General features: G+C 36.4%; 1 protein-coding gene across 1 annotated transcript in view; it reads right to left on the bottom strand.

The window, feature by feature from the left end:
* The window catches only part of SLC15A5 (solute carrier family 15 member 5), a gene marked incomplete at both ends in the record, with an annotated part of 29,988 nt that extends 4,225 nt beyond the window's left edge, over positions 1-25,763 (bottom strand). Inside the window, 7 exons of the mRNA XM_082751798.1 lie at positions 4,812-4,943; positions 9,111-9,299; positions 13,346-13,532; positions 16,034-16,254; positions 19,579-19,748; positions 23,311-23,536; positions 25,394-25,763. Of these exons, the coding sequence (XP_082607924.1) occupies positions 4,812-4,943; positions 9,111-9,299; positions 13,346-13,532; positions 16,034-16,254; positions 19,579-19,748; positions 23,311-23,536; positions 25,394-25,763 (1,495 nt within the window). The remainder of the gene's footprint in view (positions 1-4,811; positions 4,944-9,110; positions 9,300-13,345; positions 13,533-16,033; positions 16,255-19,578; positions 19,749-23,310; positions 23,537-25,393) is intronic.
* Positions 25,764-26,087: the final 324 nt, after the last annotated feature.

Raw genomic sequence — 26,087 nt, 5'->3', positions numbered from 1 at the left:
AGGACCTGGGTCAAAGATGATTGATCAATAGGCACTTTCATCAGTGGGTACAGACAAGATAAATTTAATAATTTCCAGGTTTCAACCAAAAGTATTTGGTTCTCCGATCTTTTTCTTTTTAAAGGCTGTTGGTTTTCCACAGAAGAGGGGGCTGACCTGGACTACATTTTCTTCTACTTAGATACATTGCGCAGAGAATCCTCTGCTGGCACGAAGCCTTGGGAGAACAGCCATCCACACTGCAGCTTCAACCAGGTGTTTCAGGCAGTGAAACTACATTTAGGCACCTTACTCCTTGCCCCACTAAAAGCTTCCACAAGCCATCTGCAGACCTTATGGGTCACTGGCTGGGGGTTTGGTTCGTATTTTCAGGATTTTACTCTAAGCCATTAGCATCAAGAACTTATTGGGCCAGTTTGTTTGTTTTTGATGGAATAAGATGTTTTTGACACTATTGTGTTTGAAGATTTCTGAACATTCGCATCCTTCAATCAGCATGCAATATGCTAACAATTCACTTTTCCCCAAAAGACACTGCCTTTGGGTTCTGTCAATCCTTTACTTTTCTATGGAGATTGCCAACAGAAGTGCCAATTACAAGGTTGGTTTGTCACATAGATAATTGCTCACTGGGAATTAAACTTTCTACAACAAGCTCCTGATTTCCATTTTTATTCCAACAATGGAAATGCTCAGTAGCATGAATCACCACAGAATCAGAAGTTTCCTTTAGCCAAGTATTTTAAAGAGCCTTTTGCTGTTGGCTAGAGGTGAATTGGTTATGCATTTCATGGCAAATTTAGAATAAATTAGAAGACTAAGCCTGGGGAGAGCCTAAGTTCCTCAAGCCTGCTACCATACATTGTTAAAATAAAATGCCTGGTAAACTTCCACTGACATTAAGCAGTCCTATCAATTTTATATCAAAAATGCTCAGACAGTACAAGGAAGAATATTATACAACACTGAAAAAAACACCTGATCCTACCAACACAGGCAGAGAAGTAGGTGAAGCAGCGACTGGGACAAACACAAGAGCATTTTCCTATGCTGCTGGTGGTGGATGACAAATACTGACAGTCAGATACTGGTATAAGCCATGAAAAGTTCTGTGGAAATGACCATAGCCCAGTTTTTCCACATATACTAGTACACACAAGGGAACTGTTATGATGATGACACCCTTAAAGTTTTCAAGGGATTCATAATGAAGCCCAAAGTTACATAAGAAAGGGTTCGCTTTCTGAATATCATCATATTTAGCATTGGGAAAAATTGAGAAGACAGCAAAAGAAACATAAGGCAGAGGTTAGCCTGTTATGTACAATTCCCACATTTAACATAATCCCGCAACCTAGACTGTAACTATAGAAAAATGTAATTCAGGTCTTAGAAAATAATTGTATCTCCTTCCATCACTTCAACAAGTTAGCAGGTATATATTTCATGTTTAATCATATCCAAATTAAAGTCTCAGTCTGCCTCTAATCCTTAATAGCTAAATAGGCACCAGTGGACACCACCATCTGGACTGCAAGCAATATCATCACTGGTATTTAGAATCACACAAGGCTCCAAACTGGAAATAGAAAAAAAAACTTTATCTACATACAAATGTGTCTGGGGCAGTTTCCTTCCTCTGACATTCCCCCCCCCATATTTACATTAATATTTTTAGAGAAAAGTATTTTGAAATGATTGGCATAGCAGGACAGGTTGTGTCTTGCATCTTCTGTTAAAATGTTAGGAGAGGTAAGAGATCCAAAAGAAAGCAGTTTCCCAGCTTGTACTGAAAATATCACTGTCACCCATCATCTGTTTGCACTCGTCAGATTATTTTTTTTTTTTAAGTCTTATTTTATCGTATTCACACCATCCTCCATAGATGCGTTAAAAATGATTAATGCAGCTTTGACTGTGACTGATATTTGATCAACTTTGCCAATAAAAACCTAAATAAAATTCTAAACTAGTGACATGAAATAGGATATAAAAAGGTTTAAATAATTTTCTCAACATGCTGTTCTTCAAAATATACACAGGAGGATATTCTTCACTGTATCCTGAATTGCTTCATAGCAATCATGGTTGCATTGCTTAGATATGGGAGAACCAAGAATAGCCTTGGCTCAGGTTCTAGTGAAACAAGAATCTTTGGATGAGGCAAAAGCACCCATAGCCCAAGAGTCACATGCTAAGCCTTGTTAAGTCTTACAAAAAAAAAAAACCAACAACAACAAAAAAAAAAAAAAAAAAAAAAAAAAAAACATTGCATAAACACTCATCTTCTTTCAGGATCATTTTGATCTTTCGGTATAATTAAAACAGTTTAGCTTTTCAGAAAAAAATCAGAATGGTTTTCTTACACCCAGGTTTCATAAATTGTCCAAGTACTGAGTGTTTTAGAAGCTCTTAAAACAGAGCTGGAAAAATAAATGCAAAGAGTAAGAGCTTAATTTATGTCATTTGACCTTATCTGGCTTCAGAGAGCCATTTTATTCTCTGAAGTGGTGACTTTAAGAAGTTTTGTTAAGTAACCATTAGTCTTTATAAATTAAATAATTATTACTTTGCTCATGTTAAGATTTTCACCACAAGCATCAAAGAACACCCCATAAGAAGCACAATGGAAGAGTTTGAAGAAATACAGAACAAGTGAATTTCATAGGAAATGTTTTCTTTCAAACTAGAAGAAAAACAAAACCAAGTCTAAACATCTCTGGTTTTGTTACACTCTACCCAGCTTCAGAAGGCTGATCCCAGGCCTACTTTGACCTATGACTCACCAAGACAAAAAGTCTCTTGGGGTGAGATCTCTTCAGTCTGGAGGATTATAACAAAGTAAGATACAGGAATATTTCCACTATTATCAAGCTGTGAACTGTGGCAGCTTGGAACAGTTTATCTCACTCTAGCAGGTGCAAACCAGGAAAGAGATACCCAGTGAGGTTCTATATATTTTTAGAAAAAAAAAAGAGGCCAATAATATGTTTGTTTACATACTAATAGAAGCCTTAGAGGTTACTTTTCCTAACTAGAGGAACAGAGCAATCATGAAACATCTTTCATTATATTTTCCCTGTAACTTTTCATGTTTTGCAGTGGAGTTTCTCTGTTTAGGGGTTTATTCAGTCAACACCTTAATCTGAATACAAACTATTGCTGAATATCTTTGGAAACTCTAAGAGTGACTTTTGCTCAGGATGACAGTGTGATTAGTCCACCTACAGTAGTGGATAGGAATATAGGAGTAGCAGGGCATGTCTGCCAATATATGCCCAAAGGCATAAGTTAAATCTTTCATTTTTCCCCCTATAAGCTAAGTGGAGATCTTTGCCATACAACTTCTTAAAAGTGAGAAGTATTTTAGAAAAAAGAAAAAAAAAAACTTCCCCAGTTTGCTTGAGAATCTTGAGCAAAAAGGGTTAGAACATGGAATTGCATTCTGACAAGTTTATTTGGCCTCACTCAGGATAAAAATTCGAGAGCTCTGGATGTTTCTTCTGGAAAGAAACATTTTCTTTTTGAATAATTATTTTCATATAGACTTACAGGAAAAAAAAAATCAATGATATAGAGTTGGACAAAATCTACCAAATTGTAAACCAAATACAAATGCCAAGTTTCCTCTGGTGCTTTATATAAATATTCTATGAAAGAATAAATGACATACGTTGCACCACATAGTCAAAATGTTTTGATGCAGACATCATGCTTTTTTTAAAAAAATTTTTAATTCTATCAAAAATAAAAATGAAGTGAAATATCAACTTTGGAACAAAATGTTTCAATTTTATCAAAATTAATAGCTTCCTTACTTTTGGGGGAGAGGAAAATAGAGGGGAAAAAAGTTAACACAATCTTTCTCGAAATGTTAATTTTGTTGAACCCTCATTATTCAATGAAAAATTTATTCTACTATGGAAATTCAAGCAGCTCTGCTCTCTGCCATAATGTCTTAGTACTTAATGGTTCTTTGCCTGATTCATTTGGGTAAGCATTCCTGCTTTTTAACCATCTCCAGGTGACGCTTTTGTGCCTGGTATTTAAAGTATTTAATTGAAGTGTGAATTTAAGAACAGGCCCTATTTCAGATATGTAAACAAAGGTATCCTTGTCCTTCAGCTCAAGGACTCAAGTGCATTATTTTTTTAATTTACTTCTGAAACAAGTCTTCTATGTATTGAAAGAAGATTTATCAGCAAGGGAAAAAAAAAGCTTAAACCCTTTGCCTTTCTTCAAAGTCAGCAACCCAGAGAAGTTTCTAGTTCAGGGCTTGCATTAAATACTCTTTAACAGGATGAATCTGAAATAACTCATCTTGAAACATCAATTTATCTGAGAATGGCAGATATTTGTCTGGAGAAGGGTGAAAACAGTGAAACTATCTTGTCACAGATTCTTGTTCTTCCAGTAGCTGGGGAAAAGAGTCCATTTGCTAAAGCAGTAATCATGCTCTTGTGGCCAGAAACTTCCATGTGAGCCTGGCTAACATGATCATACTTGGCCATGAACATAAAAAGATGGATACAAGAACATTTATTTTCTTGTGTTCCAGAGAAGTATAGAGGTTAGAGGTGAGGGCTTCCTGCATGGTGCCACTCATTAATTACTCCACCTACCAAAACTAAGATAACTCATTAAAATTGGATGAATACAGCTGCAAGGCTATTTCCTATCTTAATTCCATCTTAATTGTGAAAGCAAATCAACTTTGGCATCTCCTTTAATTCTGATGTCTAATTCTCCAAATCAATAATCAATGGGATTAGCAAACTGCTCAGGAACACCAGTCATGGGCATGCTCTTACCTTGAGTGCCTGTGTGGGCTGTCTGAACAAAGAAAGCTCCCATAAAGCAGCCAGCTCCATTGAAGAGAGTTAAAAAATGCATGGAAATACCTCGAATTCTTTCTGGCACAAGCCAGAATGATAGCAATGAACCTTTAAAAAGGAAGCAAATACAGTTACAGGTTGTTTTTGCTGTTTTTGTTTTAAGTGATAGTAGAAGATCGATGAGAGGAAAAAAAAATCCAAAGTGGGGACTTCCGACATTTTACCAATAGAACCTACCTGAAGCAGAAGGGCAGTCATGTGTAGGTATGTACACTATTAAAATGGATTATCTAAACTGTTCAAATAAATCTCCATAATAAACCACCCTATATACCACTAATGATATTCACAAGCACATAAGTTTTCACCCATTCACTTTCACCTTTTAAAAACCTGAAGCTTACGAAGACGAAGAAAACCACCATCACAGTCATGAGGGGTAAAGAAAGCAGATGGCATATTTAACTACAGGACCTTACATGCAAGAGCCAATGCAGCAAGGCCACTGGTGAATGCTTCTGAAGTTCAGAGCATGCCTTAACTTGGGTAGTTAATTTGCCTTAGTTAAAGCTGGATAAAAATCCCATACAGAACCCCCACGGGTCACTAGCTACTTTAAGAGCTGTTGTCTTTCTTGTCAGAAGACTAAACCTGAAAAAGCACCAACCTGGGGGGGGGGGGGGGTAGCTGTAGCATGCAATAGTAGTATGGATTACTATAGTCCCACCAGTTGTAGTTTGGCTAAACTAGGTTAGAGTAACAGTAAGCATTTCTAACAGCTGTTCTCTTTGAGCAGCTTTCCCTGGTCAAAGCCTCTCACTTCCTTATCTCACACCTTGAGCTCTCAACCACACTAGCTCTCCAAGCCCCAAGCCCCAGTGTCTCCCAATCTGCTTTATTACTCAACTTTGAATGACCTCCAGCCTGAGAAACTTGTTAGCAGAAAAGCCTATTTAGATGCTGAGTTGCCTGAAGCATTACTGAATACAAATGAAACTTGAAAATTACCATCTCCCACCCTTTTAAATTTGGATGTCCAAATGAGAGCATTGGAAACATTAAAAAAATTTTCAAAAGTACCATGGGCAGTGCTTTTTCCTCATTCATAATAGGAACCAAAAGCCTGAGGACAAGAGAAAACAGGTGAGCCTAGGACACCATCTGTAGGAACAACAGTACGGTCTGAAACATTGGACAGTCAGTGTCCTAGCTACTTTAAAAGTCTCTAAGAGCCTAGAAGGTGCTGGGCTGTGCTTTTTCTTTGTTTGTTTCCCTCATTCTCCCCCAAACCAGGGGTGCAAAGCATTCATCTTGACCAAGTTCTGCTTGGTAATTGTATCCTACTTATGTAAATTATCCCTGCTGTTTCAATTGCATGCTCTATTCCTCACTTCTCCCACAGTGCTGCTGTGAACTATTAACCAGCTGCTGCATTTCACCCTGGAGATTATTGCACTTTGTTGGTGGGTGAAGTGATCCCCAATATATCCTTTAACTAACAGAGCACTTTGTTACAAGGCTTCCCATTTCTAACTGCTTTGAGGAATGATGACAGGCAGAAATGTTCTCTCTGGAGAAACCTGCTAACCCTTTGTAGGGCAAGCAGCTACAGTGCACCTGATTGCTTGAATACTGGCAGTGCACCACAGCTGCTGTGGCCAGCAGGACAGCTCCACATCACCAACCTCATGCACTGTGGTAGCAAATGCCTGCTGCAGTGTTCCACCAGACAGACAACACTCCCTCAACCCCCTCTTTTTTAAGCACTAAGCTTCAGGAAAGTAATTTCCTTCTTCAAAACAAGCTATGGTTGCAAATTCAAGCTGTGTTATCTTAAATTCTAACACTGTGCAGGAGAAGAGTTCTATTATCATTTTATTTATTTCTTTATAACAGAACTTCAGCATTAGCAAAACATTAAAATACTGGTATTATGTATTCTTAAAGATACACATGCTACTCAAGGCAGGTGATTATGCAAACCTCCTATCAACAAGATAATGAAATAAATCATATAAACACAATTGTAAGTATCAGAGCTCAAATGTAGATAAAGAGTTCAATATGTCAAATCTAGCTCCTCTAACTAAGCACTTCAAAACCAAGATACTTCCTCACTTCCTTCTAATTACGGGTGCGAACATTTCTGTCTTCAACTTGGATCATGTACTTCCAGGCCAAGTAAATTATTATGATAATTGAATTTGACCTTCTGCATAATACAGCAGTAAAATGTCAGGAAAGGTGAAACAACTATTTCAGTGTCTAGGCTGTCATTAACATTGATGCAGATTCAGTGAATGGTTCCTCAACAGCAATTCAGTTCAAACTGAAGTAGAAAACTAGAGCTCAGTTTAGTTGCAGGAATACAGATGCCCACTGCTACCCAAAATGCTCTAGTGTGCCTCAGCCATCTGCATGGTGCTGCCCCATAAGATGCAGAACGTATTGCAGAACCGTGCTCTACTCTAGCAGCAGCTGGAGGCCAAGGTAGTAACATCAGGAACCTGCTTGCCCCATGTGCACATCTTTGATGCTCCATCATAAAAGGTGCCAGACATCTACCTGTGGGCAAATTAATGTAGGCCTGCATCTCCACTGACCACAGTACTACTACAGAAGTAGCAAATTTCAGGTACCTACCTTTATTTTTTTTTTTCCATGCAAATCTCAAACTCAGACTTAGCCACAGTGTTCTTGAATCACACCTATAACTGCAGCATTTCATAAGATGCTTAGTCTTTATTTTAACAGGGAATGCACTACTTTGCTTCCTACCACACTCTAATGATCATCTTTAAAAAACAAACAAACAACAACAAAAACACAGTATCAAGCCTCTTCTAAAGGCTAACGTCATCTTCCAGTCATTGAACTTTTGTTCTGTCCCATTGTGCTAGATAAGAGCCTTATTCTAACAGAAATTTTATTTTCATGCAGAAGCATGAGAAGACTGTAAGCAAGCCACCTCCTACCTTTTGTTGTTGTTAAGCTAAACAGTGGTCACTTTTTTTTTTTTTTTTAAACTCAGCCTGTAACCTAGAAACCACATAACCTGTCAAGAAACCTGTCTCTGTTAAGTACTTCAGAGCTATCTGATGAAGAGGCATTATTGAAAAGTGTTGAGTATTTAAAACTAGGGAAATTACCCTTTTAGTGGCAGACCATGACCTGCTCTAAGTAGTCTTACAGTATAATAATGAAGCTAAGATTTTTTTAAGAGCAGAAAATAGATTTGAATATTTCTGTGGTTGTACTGGAACAACAGACACAACCTGTAAAATTAAATGCTTATGGAAATCAGCTAGTTCATAACTTTACCTGTGTCTATTTAAATGAATGTTGATTAGATTAAAAAAAGAGATCAGTATTACAAAAGTAACCTCTGGATGGTAGAACACTGGTAAAGACTGTGTGCTCCTTAGGAAACAAATCTCTGGAATGCCAGTGCAGTTTTGGAAAGATAAGTTATAGAAGGAAAAGAAGGTTCATATTTGTAATCAGGAGTATGTCTACATAGTCTATGGATGGTAAGTGAGAGATAAGCTGTGCCTGTGCTCTGCGAAACAGGAATGTTTATCTCTAGCTCCATTACATAAACTAAGACATCATGCTCTGTGTAGGCATCTTTACATGACTCCTGACTGTAGCACAAACACAAGTCCTGCATCTACCTACAATATTCCTCAAGTCCACGTCAATTGAATTGTGGTACCCACCTGCATATGCTCTATGTTAATGAAAAACTGTAATTTTATTAGCTGGGTTCTCAAATGAAAAGGGTTAAGCTAAATTACTTCACCTTGCTTTGGCTGTGGCCTGAAAGGGCTCAAAGACTATAACCACAGCTCAATTGTCACACATGTGTTTGTTCAGTCTCAGGAAAATCAGTTACAAAATAGTTGAGAACAGACAAGATGAAGAGACCTCAGGAGCTCATTTGAATCATCCCACTGCCTGACCAGCTTCCACTTCAAGTTCCAGATCCCACCACTCTCATCATCCCCTTCTGCCCCCCCCCCCAGTGGTGGATTACATCTGGCTGGTCTGCTACAGAACCTTCCAGTTAATTTGGAACAACATTGCTCACTCTGCATTACATCCAGCAAGACAAACCATGTTACTTCAAGCAGGTAGAGCATAGATCTGCTCATTAAGCCTGTGGAATAGAGTCAGGGATAAAAATATTACATGATAGTCTAATTACTTTTAAGAATTGATATCATTCTTTGAGAACCAGGACACACTGGCTATAACCTATTAATTTTTACTTACAGGAAGGTGTTACCAAGGCTTCTGCCACTCCGAGTAAGACATACTGAGGAGTTAAGTGGAAGCAAGGCATGGAGGAGACCAGGAGAATCTCCTCAGAAAGGGTCTGTTCCACCTGAGGGAAATGCTTTCGGTGTATTTCAGAGAAACCAGCAACCATCACAGAAAGTGCAGCAGATAACTGACCTACAACTGGGTAAAGAGCACAGAGAGTATTCACTAAGTTTACAGTTACAGGATTACCACATATTTACAGTGAGTCAGAGACCCAGTGCATGCAAAAGTAGTGTAAGATATTTTTTTTATGTTGTTGGTTTTGTTTTAATTCTCTGCACAAAGAAACAGATTAGAAAGTATGTCCTACATCTGCAAGCTTAATTCTAAATCTATGATAAAAGGACAGCAGCTCAGCACACAAAGAATGTAGTGATGCAGAACAAACATGAGAGGAAAAACCTCTCTGAAGAACAAACTCAAAAAGAAGATTTCATAACTGTAATTTTTAAAGACTATGTGAGTTAAGAAGAGAAGAGAGCAAGAAGGGAAGGCAGTTTTTCCAGATATCACAAAGGATTGGGTACCAAAAGCAGAGGGAAATTCTCCAGTTCAAGCAGCTGTAAAATTCTGAAATATACATATACACTGTATGCTTTATCCCTTTGTTTTCTGTACAAAAAATAGTAGTCCAGTCACTTAAGCTACTAGAGTTGCACGCCATTGTAGGTGGGAGAGAAAAAGTTAATCACTGCAGACCACATATCAGGAGATCAAGTGTTCCTACATTTTTCCCTTTCCCTCCACTAGAGTTCTGACCTGTGTTTGAAAGTGTTAATGCATTTGATGGGCTGTTTAACATCTTAGGATCAGCTGCATTACTAGAAGAGAGAATCTTCTGCTTTTTAAGTGCTTGCACCTAAGACATTAGTTGCCTCTTTTCTTCAGTTGTGCTGAAGTATCAGCGCATGATCCAAAATACCGTGTTCAATATATTACTGTACATGCAAATCATGGAGTGATACCAGCTGCCTTAGTGGTAAGGCATAAGCACCACACAAGCACAGGAACAAAGGACAGGGAAAAAAGCTGCATGTGTAGCCTCAGTGCAAGACAAAACTTCCAATAAGCTACCAAAAGGATCTAGAATTGCTTTAACCTGAAACATTTAACCTTCTAATGTTTTGATCTCCCATTGATTTTGAATAACTTTGCAATTCCTCAGCCCTTAAAAGCTATGATATAAGTACAGACATGAGGATTTGTTTTCTTTTGACAACTTTGGCTCAAATACCCAGACCACATATTGTTTCCCTCTTAAGAGGACTCATCTCACTTCATGACTGGTAACAGTTACACTTATTAGCTCTGACATTGACAATCAAAAGTTTTGTTTCATTTTATATTTATATTATGTACTGAAGTCTGACTCTTTGGGCATTAGGACAGAAGGGGCAGAAAATTCAAGGCTAAGGCTCCTTAGCTATATGCCACCTTGGTGTGGGTACCATCAGCCTGGAAAATATATCAGCTACATTTGTGTTATCAGAAAGCCTGCTGGAATTGGAACTTTGTACGTTTCCCTCCTTTTGTCATTTCTAGACAATGGAGACCACAGTTCCCATGTCAGAAGTCATGTGCTTCTCACTTGGTACTAATAAATCTCTCCATGCTCCCACAATTTTTGTTGTTTTTTTGGTTGTTTTTGTTTTTAAAATGTCTAGCTACAGTTTCAGTAAGAATGATCTACTCCCTTAACTCTCCATGTAATCACAAAAGCATCAACATTGGCTGTAGGGAAGCAATGAAAGGCCTGGCTATAGGAAGAGCAAAGCTGCAGCAGTCCAGTATCCTGTGGTTTTGAGCTACCAAACATGTCCTCCTTAGTGAACAAATTGACTGTAACTGATGGACAGCTATCCAGCAAAGACACGATCCATTCTCTGCTGAATCTTCTGTACTGCTGGTTAAATCAAGCAGCATAATAATCTAAAAAGTGGAAAAGCCCTAAATTTTCCAAAAACTAATTTTTCATGTCCAAGTACTCAATATATTTGCAACACAATCTAAATTCACTTTAAGATTTTTCATATTTGTTGTATCATACCAAATTTACAAATAAACCAGCAATTTCAGAGAAAGTAACATAGATTGCAGTTTTCACATGGATCTTATTACAGAGCAATCAGATAGTTCAACATTGTCTTATGGCTCATCCTTGAATAATTTCCTGAAACTTTCAGTATGTTAAGAATATAAGTCTTCAAACTTCCCTCTATTTCAAAGCTTGCATTAAAGTGTAGTTGTAAACTGGCTTAACACCAACATCCTATTTATAATTTCTTTTTTTTTTTTTTTTTCTCCTGAAAATAATTGTGAACCTAATTAACTGTTGGCAAAAATACTGGCACTTAGAGGTCTACCATATTTGCAGTTGCAGTCATATGCTTGGATATCTGAAGGCATTGCCTGTACTCATGGGTATATTTTATGCCTCAGGTAATTTATCACCTCTAACAGGAGGGTATTTTAATAAATGAAGCTATTAAGGATAAACCACTGCATATATTCTACTTCTGTTTAACATAACAGGATACAACATTAATAGTAACTTGAAGTTTCCTTGGTTTTAAGAAAAAACTATAATCTGAATGTGCTTTTTGTGGTTTAATGCAGATGTTATTTTAAAAACTAGGGTAATTGCAACCTGCTGCGTTATATGCATCTGGTTTATATAAAACTTAATAACACTCTTAATTAGGCTAATTTAGTCAGATTAATACCTGTGTGTGTCAGTACTCACTGTGCTGCTTGCCATGGGGCACAGAATTAATAGTAGCACACTGAGAAAATAGTCGTTTATAAATATTTTTGTCTGAGTTTTATAATGCAGGCCAGATGATAAAACATGTAGGAAGTTTAATGAGTATCTCCAAAAAAGAATAGTTTTAAACAAACGTAGAATGGAAGCTGCTTTTCTAGTACAATTAGATGTAGCTGATATCAGTAGGTAAATGTTTAGGATCCCTCCAGATCCCAGAACATCGGAGGTCTGGGGTCAGGGACAGGGCAATGGAAAGACAGTAATGTCAAAGGAAAGAAGCCCGACTTTGTAGGGCACCACCCATATTAAAGCCATCATTGCTTCTAGGCTATGAATTTCTGTGAGATGAGCTCCAATCCACAAGTCTGAGCTTACATGATTACTGATGAAAATGTTGGAACTAATAAAAGAGAAGACTTCACACTATTTCTATGAGAAAAAGATAACACTTCAGCTCTGGAGATCCCCCTCTGCTTCACGTTATGGAAGTGAAGCATGCAAGATGTGTTTAAGTTAAGTTTCAGTTTAATAATTTTGTTTATTAAAATCCTGGACACCTAGACAAGTATTCCATATTGGATATTCAAATTAAAATTATAGTGCTAGAGAAGCACTTCCATTTCAGATGTTGAGCCTGCTCACTGAGAACAGCAGCCCAGTGATACACATTGGTTTGTTTTAGACAACTGTCTGTATGTTTACTATTGCTTGCCAGTTCTAAAAACACATATTGCAGACAGAACTAGACAAAAGTCGTCCCCCCCCGTCCCCCCCCCCACACACACTTTGGATTCAGCTAAAGAGTCTGGAATGAACTATAGCGGTGACAACAGTTTCTTTCTTAAAAGCTGCACTCCTAATATAAAGTCAGCATAAAATATGCAAAGATAGCCTCTTTGTGTAGCTTAATTAATCAAATTCACCATTTTAAGGAACAGTACCTTTCTTAAGATATCAGAGAGCTACTAACTGAAAGAACCCCTTCCCCATCAAAAATAAAAAACACACCACCTTCTGAAGAAAATAAACTTTCCAAAGTTAAAGGCTATGTAAACACGTAGAAGATAACCAAGTTGAAGTCCCAAGTTAAAATGGTTAGTACTGTTTTTCTCACCAGCTCCTCAAGATGACTTCTAACTATCTTCAAGTGTTTGTTTCAATGCCTTGTATTGGTCAGAAGAGTATTTATCACCTTCCTAAACAAGAGTTATGCATTTTTTCCTTAATATATATATTTTTTTAATAGGACTGTTTACTAAAATTTCTTTGAAACATTCATCCCAAAGCCATCCCCAAACAAGTCTAGCTTAATATCTATAATTTGAAATAATTGTATAAGATCATTATCACCTAACAAAGTTTCTCTTCCAAGAAACAATGCATATAAAAACTGTGTAAACACATGGGTTTTCTAACGTACCAATATAAATTGTAGGAGAACGTCCACTTCCCTTGGAACTGAAGAGACATGAGTTAATGCATTCCAAAATAGGAACAAGAATCAGTAGTGGCACGATGCTTATTACATTCATTGCTGCAATTGGCAAGACAAATCCACTGAAGTTCAAGTTGGAATTCATGGTTTGAAGATAATATCCTGACGGAATCTGTATTATGGAATACAAACCAACTTCATTAGTATACCAGTTACCTTTCATGGATAGGATTGTTATGTTTTGAAACTTCTCTAACCCTTTTCCTTCTGAAAAAGTCAGAAAATCAATTACCTATCGACCAAATGGAACAACCATTCACGATAAAAAGACTTTCAAATGGTAATATTCTCATTCTCTGCTAGGATTTAACATTTTTAACTTATTTCCTTTACTCCTCGCTTAAAAAAAAAAAAAATAAAAAAAATCTAAGCATCAGCCCGTCAGTTCATATTAGCTCTAACTAGGAATGATCAAATAAGCTATCAGTTAACACACTAAATAATTCTGCTCAGTGCTTTAAACACTCTGTGAAGAAGTCACTAACAGAACAGAATTCCCTTTTCATTTGAGAATAACAGGATACAAAGATGTTTTGAATTTCTAATTGTGTGCTCTAGGTCAGAGAAATTTTTAGATGCTCTTGCCAGCACATGGCTTTAAAATCTACATGGATTTGGCCACAGTCTTAGAAGCAGCTTAGTGTGACTGACAGCCATAGCAGGTATACAAAGGGCTTCATTTTACCTCTGGAACTTAAAACCAGAAACCAATCATCAGAAGATGAGCAACCCACCAATGGCAATCATCTATGAAGTTACGTAGACTTGTGAGACCCTCTCTCATTCCAAGAGCGAATAGCTCTTCCTGCTTGTGTGAGCCTACAGATCTGTTGAGTTTATTTATACATGTATAAAAGCCCACATTTGGTTCTACCAACCAATTTTTCTGCTTGTGTTTGAGGAAGCTTGAAATTTCAATGCTTAATTCACCATGTGAAACACACAGTTACAACCCACTCCATTTCACAGACCAATGGGAAAAAGAGGTAACTTGAGCAATTCAGTCTTGACAGAGCTGGATGTAGAACTGATTTCTGTATTCTCATTTCTGCTTTCAGTACACTATAGATTTCTGCAGTATCCTGCATGGCATTTCAGCATGACTGGCAATGACAAATACAGTTAGAATATTATTTATAGCTGTCTGAAAATTCAAGTATAGTTTATAATGCAGTTCATCAAGGGTTACCCATCAACAGCTATATTCAACCCTGGTCACTGGAAGTCTGTTCAGTGACAAAGAATTACTCAAGTGCTAGCTCTTAATAAAAATATTTTCACTTATATTTCACCTCTAGAAAGAAATATAAATTGTAAAAAGGATGAATAAATGGCAACAGAACTGTGAAAAATCAGAACCAAGTCAAATTTTGCTGATTCCTCATTTCCATTTCCTATTGCAAATCAGAATTGACTTATTAATAGGAATTAAATTATCATCAATGTGAATCACAGGCAATGAAATCTGTTAACTTAATAATATGTAGAAAATATTAATCTTTATGAAAAAAACATTGATCAATTGCCTAGTTTAAGAAAGAGCCTTAGACGTAACAGAAATTCTGCTGAAAGTACTCTTTCAGTAGTGCAAATAGTCTTCTCTTTCTGAAATATATTCCTGGATATTACAGCTCTGATTTATTGATACCTGGTTTTGTTTTTTATCTAGTCATTAATGCATCACTTCAGCCATGGGGAGGGATATATATATATATATTTTTTTTCCTCCTTCCCTTTCCTCTCTTTTAAATTCCTGGCATGGATGGGGGAAAAGAAGAAAGAATGAAGCAGATGGATAGGAATGTAGAATGATGTCAAGAAAGTGTCAATAAAACAGTATGTGTTACATATTTGTAAAAATTTCCTTAAGCAGCCTATGCACGCATTTTAAAACAAATAAGTAAAAATGAATTACTAAACCAGCTCAAATTTGTTATGCCAGTTGCCAAAAGGTAAGCTGCTTCAAACTCCTGCTTAGCCAGGATCATCCAGTCAGAAATTAATCTGAAGGAATCATGTCAGCTTAAGTAACTTCCTGACACATTTACATTACATACACTCAAAAGTGGTAAGACTTAAAAGTGGAAAGAGTCACATAACCTGGAAGAGAGGCTTTGAAAGGACTGTTTCTTTCCACAGATGGAAAACCATCCATATACAGCATAGGTACACCAGCTGCATAATCCCACCAAAACAGTAGATGAAATATGCAACTAAAACAGCTAAGAAAGATTTATGTCTTGCCCCAAAGTGAGTAAACATTTGAAAAACATAATTTCCCAGTTTCTTAGAAGAATGCTGAACCTGAGTCTCCAATAACATAACAAAGCAGTATGAGGAGCACAAGACTCCCTAGCACTAGATGTTTCAACCAATAAGGATGCATATAAATGAGCAGCAAGAAGCCAAACAAGCTCCTTCACAAGTCTTGATGAAGGTGATTTTGCTTATTTAATGAGGTTAGAGGAAATAAAGTATCATCTCAGACAATAGTACTCTGGAAAGTGGTTCAGCTGGCAAAGAAACAGTTAAAAAACATGCCTGGAAACACTGTACTAAACACATTAATCTTTATCAATTTGATTTTATTTTTTTTTTAATCTGTTTACTCACCTGCATAATACACGTTCTGTATAAAATTTGGAAAGCAAACAGTGGGAAAAGCCTGGCAAGTGACTTTGTGCTTTCCACTTGAATCTCGCTGTAATGACCACCATAGTTTTCCTTGGCGTGATCTAGCCAGTTTGTTACACCTCCACCAAAGTAGCGATACCGCACACAGCAAGTTTTCAGTGCACTAGCAATTACCCCAAAAGTCGTCAGAAGGGAACTGTCTGAAAACAGAGATATTAGCCATTGGTTTATTTCTATTTGATGTCAAAATAAACAAGACAAACAAATCACTTTGGAATAGAAAATATAATCCAACATATTTGCCCTTATGTCTTTGGGAAAGGGGGAAGAAAATAAGTCTGGATCTGTTCAAAAGCATTCTGTTTTGAAATCATTTGATTCACTACTTAAGAGGAAAAAAAAAAGTAATGCAGCTGAGCATCCACAGAGACAGAAGAAAGTGCCTTTTACTAGCAGTTATTTAAGGCACCATGGCAATTTGTTGTTGTGGTTGAGAAGGTAAAGTATTACCCTCCTTTGCTTTTGCTTTCTATCGATTGAATGATGTTAGTTTTCAATTCAAGACAACAATGAAATATTGCATATCTGCTGGAGTACAGCAAGGAGACAGCAGTAACAAAATGAGAAGGAAAGGGAGTCCTAAACAGAGCTGATGGGATAGAAAATCTTGAGGGATGCATTTTAAAGCCAGAAATGTTATCTCAGGACTTCCAAGTAGCACGCAGTGGGAGAGGAAAAGTTTCCAATGTATTTTATTTTATTTTATTTTATTTTTTTTTTCATATTAAAATTTGCCCACAGGTTACTGGGCTTGGGAATTGCTTACTTATTCCTGAGACAGTAGAAACAGAAATAAAACATATTAGCTTTGGGCTCAAAGATGCAGACTCATTTACTTTTGGTAAGTTGCCCATCCGTGAGAGTTGGGGTTGTAGCATGTCTCTCTGCGTTTCTGAAGTGTTTAAACACTACAGTAACTTTTTTTTTTTTTTTTAATACATGCTGTCTAAACATTAAGGTGAACCAAAAAGATTGTAGAAGAAAAAAAAAAGCGTCTACACTATTTCTGGTGGAGAATATATTTTCTAGAAGTGTCCATCTAACACCTATTGTAAGTTCTTCAAATACTGAGAGTACTAAGGTAAGGAAATTAAATATAAATGTAATTAAACTAACTGTTTGGCATTAACCTGTGGACTGTTGATGTTGTTGAATGAAATCTGAAATAGAGAGCATTATCAAAACAAAAAGTGGATACAGATTTTACTCTGTGACTGTATTAGGCAAGTATTCTTACTGTTCACTGTAAATGTTGCTAGAGTTTAGGATCTAGAATATTTCAAAAACGAACCTTTCAAGAATGAACCTGAAGACAAAGTAGTCTTTAGACTTCCAGGGTGAATTGACTAAGAAGATAATCAGAAAATAAGTGGGACTTAGGGATCTTATCAAAGTCAATTTGTTTTCAGAAGTAAAAAAAAAAAAAATGGTAGCAGAAAAAAATCTGTATCAACTCAAATTATTGGCATAGCTAGTAATTACATGGTTTTGGTCAAAGGAGTGATAATCTCTTGCTTCATCCTCTGTGACAGGCTGAACATTCATGAAGAAAGAATTAAATGAAATTATGCAGTGCTATTACCACTCTATGAATATTTGGACCCAGTCAGAGTTGAAATTAGGACATGCTCAGAGTACCCCCAAGCAGATACAGTGGATCTCTCAGACAAAGCAATACAACAGCTCTGTCCTAGTCTCAAATACAGTTATGACCATCTCTTTTCCTTTGGATTGGAATATGTAGGACAGGTTCTTCCTTACTTATTCTCATTGAAAGAAAGGCTAAAATACAAATAAAATCCTGACATATCAGTGCCTTTCCTAATGGATTAGCTGGGGCCCTCTTGAATGTAATTTCAGTCAAATACCTAGGAAACATCACTTTTATGAGTTATAACTGGAAAATACATTATTTAGGTGCATTTCTTAACATGGATTTCTAAACAGATTTATCTTCCTCGTTTACTAGAGGATATAAACTGCTTGATATTAGATTTCAGATAGCAACTTGAGCGATGCATAGACCTAATCTATATCAAGAGGTTTTTGCCAATTATACAGTTAGAATAAGTTCTAACTGTTCACCTGTTCTTTAAAAGCAAATAAGTAAATCCCACAGAACTCCACAGTAGTGAATTACTCAGATTACTCAAGAACACACTGAGTAGTTAAACATGCACTCTATACTTATATTGCAAATGTTTTCTTAAAAATATCCATCTCTACAGATATAAAAACTTTCAGAAAGCAACTTTCCTTCTCCATTATACTTCAGACCTTGGTTCTAATGTTCTGCTACTTCGACCTTGATGTAATATGAATATCTATGCTACTTTATTACAATAAAAATAAAGAATCCTATATTGCACCCTAGATGGTAGATGCACATTTCTTCCTCATCTCTGGTCATCTGCCAATCCTAAAAATTATAGCAGTGGGAAGAAATGCAAACGAAGTCCATGCTTGACAGCTGAACATAATTGGATGCATGATCCATATTTGAAGAGCTACCTTAAAATAAAAAAGGTAGCATATATAAGAATCCTGTAAGGTCACTTATGGATTTTAATAGCAGTTATGATGAATTTCATATTTAACCATCTTATTGGAAGTTACAAAGTATATTATCTTTTATTTTGACTATGAAGATAAAAACTTTGCAGATGTTAGTCTAGAAATAGGCATTCTACAGAAATGTGGAAAATATATGAAAAATTGAACAATGTTCATAGGGAAAATTCATTGGGGAAAAAAATTTCTTGAGAAAAAATATTCTGCTTGATTTATGGATGATTAGTGTCATCCAGATTAATGATGTCTTATCTTCAGGATTGTTACTTCACTTAGTAAAATTGAACTAGTTAGATGATAAACTACTACAGATTTAGTCCATATGAAAGTTTAGCCTGGGGATAGATACTAAATGTTTTTAGCTTCTCAGGTCGTAAAACCCTTAGTGAGTCCTAGAGAGCCAGACAACCACCATTCTCTACAAAAAGCTACCTAATTTGATGCTGGCCTTTAAAGTAGAGACCTGAGTCAGATATTATCATGATTTTTTTTTTTTTTCATGTGTGTGCATGCACACAGAGGGAATTCATTTCTTTGGGTTTGTTTGTTTTGACTAAATTTTTCTAGTTTATCACTCTGATATTCCCAGGTACTTGGTTTATGCATCCATTCCCTTGCATGCATATAGTACCTGCTCCTGTACAGACAACTGGTCTGAAGCTGTCTTGACATTGCAGAAGGTGTACATAAATTTACTAGACACCATACTCAATTTTTTCAGCCTATACTGAATCTGCATGTCTGTCATTACAGAGGATATTGTCAGTTACATAGAGACCCAAGTAACTACAGCCAAACAGGGTATTGTCAAAGAGCTTATTTATATGTGCAAGGTGATCTCTTCTATGAAAATAATCTCCAAAGATACTTTCTAAGAGACAGTTGCTTCTTACCTGTTTTGGGTTTGTAAATCATTTCACCACGCACCATGTGAATTGTGATCATGGCCATAAGTATGGACACAAAAGGGATAAGGAAACCAAGGTTCCTAGCCACAGACTGCTGGATATAAGAGATACTAACAAAGACAACTGCTGAATTTAAGTTAATCAACCAATAAAACCTAGTACACACAAAAAGAGAGAAGAGACAAAATTGGAGAAGCTGAATAATTTAGACTTTACAGAATATAAAATTTAAAACAATAAATTAAATGCACAGTAAATATAGCAACTGTAGACAGCATCACACATTGACACAGAAGTTGCACCAAATTTCACTTCAATGTTTCAGGTCCATGAGGTAAACAATTAAACTAACTGTACTAGGGTAGTGGAGCTGAACAAATTATCAGTCTGATACCAAAAATATCCTTCTGGATAGGAAGAATTAAATCAGCATTTACCATTTACACTTTTAATACCTGATAATGTAAGATGTATGTATGCAAAATAATGAAACCACATTTTAAGCTTAACAGAGAAATAACAGTGTATATAGCAACCCTTCAATTATTTCCTCTGGTGTGAAATAAAATATTTCCTCCTACTTGGGGGAGGTGGACTTCATATATTTAGAATAGCCAGTGATCTAATGTTCAGGTAACTTGCTTGGGGTATGAATTGTTTTGTAGCTCTGATCTATTGGCCTGGATTATGCAGACTGGAACAGTGAATTGTGTACTGTGAATGTCATGCAACAGTTTAATCACTTGGTAGTAGACTTTCACTTTCGGTCTTAGTCCAAAAAAAAAAAAAAAAAAAGCCTTAGTCCATGGAGGACTTTGATTAAAATATTAATTTATTGTGAAAAGCTTCTGCTTTGAGGATACCCCTTTTCAGATATTGCACCATACTTTTGGAAAATCCTTGGTGTTATATCTTATTTGCAAGACAAAAGGAGTGGATTTGTAGAGCCATTTACCTTGCATCAGGGACCCAGTGTCCACATTATATACATTGAGAATTTTACTTCACTATTGTTGTAATCTGATCCTACAGACTCAAAGCCTGCTAGTGGCTTGAGGGTACTAAATATATCATCATTGTTGTGGTTAGGTGTTCTAAAAGGTACCCAACTTCTGCACTCTGAGGTCTCCTCAAAAATGCAGTTCTGATACAAACTGAAATGTTATTGTGAAATGCCCAGAAGAAAATAATTTTATTAGAATGTCTTATGGGAATGTATTCATTATGGTAACTTCAGTAGTATTATCCATGTGACTTTTAAGAGTATTGTTAATGTTTATAGAGTATGGACTTTTTTTTTTTTTACTTAATAAAACAATGAAGATGAACTCAATGAATGAAAACAGATCTATATTTTAAAAAGCCTTGAAAATGTTCTAAAATTGAATTTTCAACACTTTTTGGATTCATTCTGAATACTGAATAAGTATATATTTTGAGTACTGAATAAGTATTCCTGCTACTTGAAATACTATTTGCTTTTATTTTTTTAAGCACATTGAGCTCTAACAATTTAAGTTTTGATTTATCTAGACTCAGACCTAGAATGAGAATGGGACAGTATCCAAGCTACATATTTTTCTGTACTAGAACTTTTTAGGAGGTGGTTAAATTTTTTCAGAAGCACTATGGAATTCTCTGAAAAGACAAGGTGAACCAAACAAACAGAATGAGTAGAATGAAAGAGAAGAGAAACACTACTGGTCCCATATTGTCTGATTTTTTTGTTTTGTTTTGTTTTTCAGCAAATCAGTAAGACAAGACAACACTGACAACTTATCCTTAGTTCGGACTGTATCCTTTGCACTTATTCTCTACTCCTGTAGACACAATTTGTTTAGGTGGCCACAGCCATAGATCATACTAGAGGTTAGGCCCAGGCCCTGATGTACAAAGCAGTTGTTTAATTCCATTCACAAAGACAATAGGTAATTACAAGTTTGTACTTCACTATTTCTTTTATCATTAACACAGTATATCTGATTTAAAAAAAAAAATAGAACTTGTTAAGAACATAGGCTAATCAAGAGTATGCAACCACTCTCTTTTCATCTATTATTTTAAAATTCAATCCTGTGAAAAACACCTACCAATAGAAAACAGGGTACCAAGGGATAATGATTATATTCTGAGAGATTATAACAAGATTAAGATCACTAGGAATATAACCCTATTTAAAAAAAAAATATCTTGAGATTGCAATCAAGGAGCCCTTCTGTGGATGTCATCACAAAAATTATTTTATTTCTTTAAAATCGCACACATGCCTTTCTTAATATTTCCAAAGCCCCCAAAATTGACCCATCTGGATTCCCCCAAGGAACTTTTTATTCATATTATGTCTCCTTTGTAATCAACACTGAGAAATGTCACTTTGATTAAACACAATTCTGAATGGCTAAGACCACAGTACACTAAATTCTCTAGAGCTATCTTTCAGAACAACTGATTGCTCTCCAGTCTTAATCTCCCAGAGTCTTATTTAATCAAAATGATGTTGCTAATTAAGGATTAAAACTTAGAATAGAGTAAAAAATAAGGATTTTTTTTTTTCCCATCTCTCCTATGGGCAGGTCAAGGAGGCAGAATCTGCTCTAAGGAGCTAAATAGTCTCATCCACCTTTGGTAAAGCTGCTTTATTCACTCAAGTTTGAATTTAATTCGAAACTCTGATATTAACATAATTGGAGGAAAAAAGAATAGCCAGGAGAGCCATCCCCAAAGTAAGAGAGAACTGATTCATAATCTTCATTGGTTCCTCAGCATTATATTGTCAATATGCAAATGTGCTCAGTTTTGATTCTAAAAGTGTGCATGCATAGGGAAGGGAAAGAAAAGGGGGCAGTTTAGAGCTTGTTTCACCCTGCCTTAAAGCAGGAATCCAGAAGTTCCCACTGATACTTCTTTGATCCTCATTCCACAGTTTAATCAGAAGTAAAGGTGAATGTTTAGTGCTATTAAAGTGGTAAATAAATACAAATATATGACCAAAATTGACCCCTCTGACACACAGAGAGGAACAGTTAATTTGAAACAAACAAACAAAAAACCGATTTTTTAGGAAGCATTTTACCTCCCAGAAATTTTTCTCAAAGTTTTTCTGAAAAAAATATGAAATACTCCAAATGAAACACCAATGTCAAATAGCTTATCTCATGCTAAATCTTCACAGTGGCTGAGCTGAAATAATACAGCAAATCCTTACACTTATTTTAGTAGTTAGAGGCTACTAACAATTCTTAGTTCCAATAAACCAGTGAACTACTGCTGTCACTTCTAAAAATTTATTCTTATGCAAATTTTAACGTATTATTGAATTTTGCCATCATCAGTGAGTAATAGCAAAATATCCTCAAGATATAGACATGTTAAAGGTAGAACATTGTATTCCGTTTGGTTTTCCTAACAGCAGCTAGCTTATTGAGTCTGAATATTTGGGCAAATCAATTCATCCTAATTCCAACTGAAGATTTCTGATGGAGGCCAAAATAGATGATCATCTTTAGCAAAATGAGAACTATAGCAAAAGGTGTTTTTTTTTTTTTTTTTTCAGAAACTCTTGGAAATTATTCCAAAAATCTAAAGTTTCTGCAGTTTAAACAGAAATCCCAAAACAAAATCCACCATCTTGGAATCTGTCTTGTAAGTCTGCAAATAAATTTCAAGGCAATGCTGTATCATTCTCTACAGATATTTAGCTAACATTTAGTTACTAACCAGTTGAAAAAAGAAAGAAGTTCCTTTGGTCCACAGTCCTCAAGGTTGTATGCACTTAATGGACAAACTATAGCTCTTATGCCTCCTATTCCCAGGCTAGCTGTGAGTAGTGCAAAGTAGAATACTATTTTCTGCTCTTTTTTTGTTAGCGTATGAAGAAGAATGTGTCGTCTGTCAATGTAAATGTCTTCAAATGGGAAAGCCACAACAGGTAGCAGGGCTGTGCCTGGAATGGGAAGGAAATTATTTGAAATAGATTAAAATCAGACTGAAAAATTAGAATTTATAAGCAATTATGTTGAAAAGACATGGAAAAAAATTCAAAGACAAGAGATGAGTGCAAAGAGAAAGGGTCTTACTCCCATACAGATCTAGAACCTTTCTGGGTATCACTAAATACAGAAAGGCAAGATGACTAAGGGCCTCTGAGAAAGCACTTTTCTGCCCCAAATGCTTGTAAGGACTCAGGTCCTCCAATCTTACTCTGGAAGAGCTTACTCTGGAAATGCAGCTCTTCACATTGTGCCTTCTCCATTGCCTGCGTGTAGAGGGCAGTAGCTCTCCACTTGGCAGAATGGACCAGCTGAGGCATGTAATTTGCCCGACAAAAAAAAAAAAACAGCCAAAAAGCCCCTCATTGTGGAACAAAAATCTGTTTTGTGTCTTCTTTAACCCAGACTTTTAATAAGAACTATAATTTAAACAAATTCTCAAACATGTTTTTGTTTTGTTTGCTTGTTTTGATGGAAGAGAATTTTCTCGTTTTCTGTTGCAGCTTCAGGGGATTTCCCCCGCCCCTTCCGCAAGAACTTTAGCTATAGGAGCACTGCAATGAATTGCTTTTACCAGCTCTAGACTGCAAAGCAAGTCTTTCAGATTTGGTCAGCTACAGATTCTCTGAGTTTTAATTGGAGGCTAAATTCAAAATATAGCAATGTGCAAACACCACCAATGTTAGTGAGACTAAGACTATGACTGTGCATCAAACAGATCAGAAATATATAATGGTCTATCAAAAAAAAAGAAGTTTTCATCAAAAGTACAGTTTAAAACAACACCCGAAATCATCAAATTCTGTCAGTGTCACTGGTCTCCTACTTCAAGATGCGTATTGAAAGGACAAATTGCAGAAGATTCCAACCCAGAAGCCCATAGGGAAAACAAACAAACAAAGGAACATAATTGCAGTCATTTTTACAGGCTGCTTACACAATGGTTTTTCAGTCAACTCAAGGGCACTTGGGAAACTAGAGAAGATGATTTCAGGAATGACTTTTTTCTTCCCCTTTAGTTTGTTGCATGTCTAAACAACATGGCTGGCTATTGCAAAAGTCACACCTGCTAATCCTCAACAATTGGTGCAAGTAAGACGAATTTCTATCTGCTCAGTTTAACCCAACAGAACAACCACCAGCTGTGAAATGCACTAATTGCTACAGAAGAGTCATACTTAGTTTAAGCAGTGCTCTTATACAAAAGATCTTCAGAAAAACAGGTGGGGAGGATTCAGAATACTTTATCAGAAACCAGACTCTCAATATAGGTATGAGGATATAACCTCTTTACTTACAGCAATGTTTGTTTATACCGATGTGTACTTAAATGCATCTTTCCCACTGGTCCAACTACAATAGTCATATACCTTTACATACAATAAAAATGTTGGTACCAACAGCTGGGAAACCATTTCCAATCTCTCTCTCAAACTGACTTATATCTCACGTTTGCCCCCAAACACTAGTTACACTAGTAACAATGTATGCTTGTTATCATGACCAATTTAAGAAAGAGCTGAGCATCTCTGCTCTGAATAGCTAAGCCAATTCAGAGCAGGAAAGTTCATGTGCCAGCTATCCACAAGCCATATGTGCAAATGTTTCTTAGTCTTTTTCAAAATACTGACACACAAAATGACGTACACAAAAAGCCACAAGACAGTTTGTAGAGGAAAAATGAAGTAATTAGCTATTAGTGAAGTTGCCCATGAGGCTGGAGAAAATTATTACATTTCAAACAGTGTTCAGCAATGTTTTTCTATAATACAATTATTAAAACATTAAATAGTCACCGGGCTGTCACCTACCTAGGAAGTGTAGAAACATGCAGATGCACACAAGCTTGGTCCTTCCCACAAGGCATTCGGCAAGCCAGCCAACCAGCACTGGCGTCAACATGGAGGTGCCTACAAAGCACATATTGACAATAGCTGCCTGGTAGTTGCGATAGCCAAGTCTGACAGTGCAAAAGAGGATCATGTTGCAGACAATGCCAAAGAATGTGAATCTCTCACACAGCTCCACCAGCAGCACACAAATGGCCTCTTGGAGTTTCTTCTCAGGCTGAGACACATTTCTAGCATGGTTGTGTCTACTGGGTGTCAGTCTTTGCTCCTTGTCAGCAGCAGCATCCCAAAGCTGCTTCTCTTGAACCTCTCCACTGTCTGCACCAGGCATGCTTGACTTTTTCAGGGTGGACCGAGTAGGGCAGCTTAAGTTGCAGGTATACTTCTGTTCTCTTCCACTGCAATTAGCAAACTGTTAAGGCTCTCGCTTTGAATTCCACACTTCACCACTACAATTTCCTAGGCACCTGTCACATTTGTGACATTACATATAGGATCAAAGAGCATTAAATAAGTAAATGATCTCTACCAACATTTCAATTTCTACATTTAGCAATATTCAGGTATTCAATTAGTTTATTTAATTAATCCATGTGGGGATGAAAAAGATTTTTCCCCCAAATTGTATTACCCTTTAAATTACGTGAATACGATA

Source organism: Aythya marila, assembly GCF_965140915.1.
Source record: "Aythya marila genome assembly, chromosome: 1".
Taxonomy (NCBI): Eukaryota; Metazoa; Chordata; class Aves; order Anseriformes; family Anatidae; genus Aythya; species Aythya marila.
The sequence above is the reverse complement of the archived record's forward strand: the minus strand, read 5'-3'. Positions and strand labels throughout refer to the sequence as shown.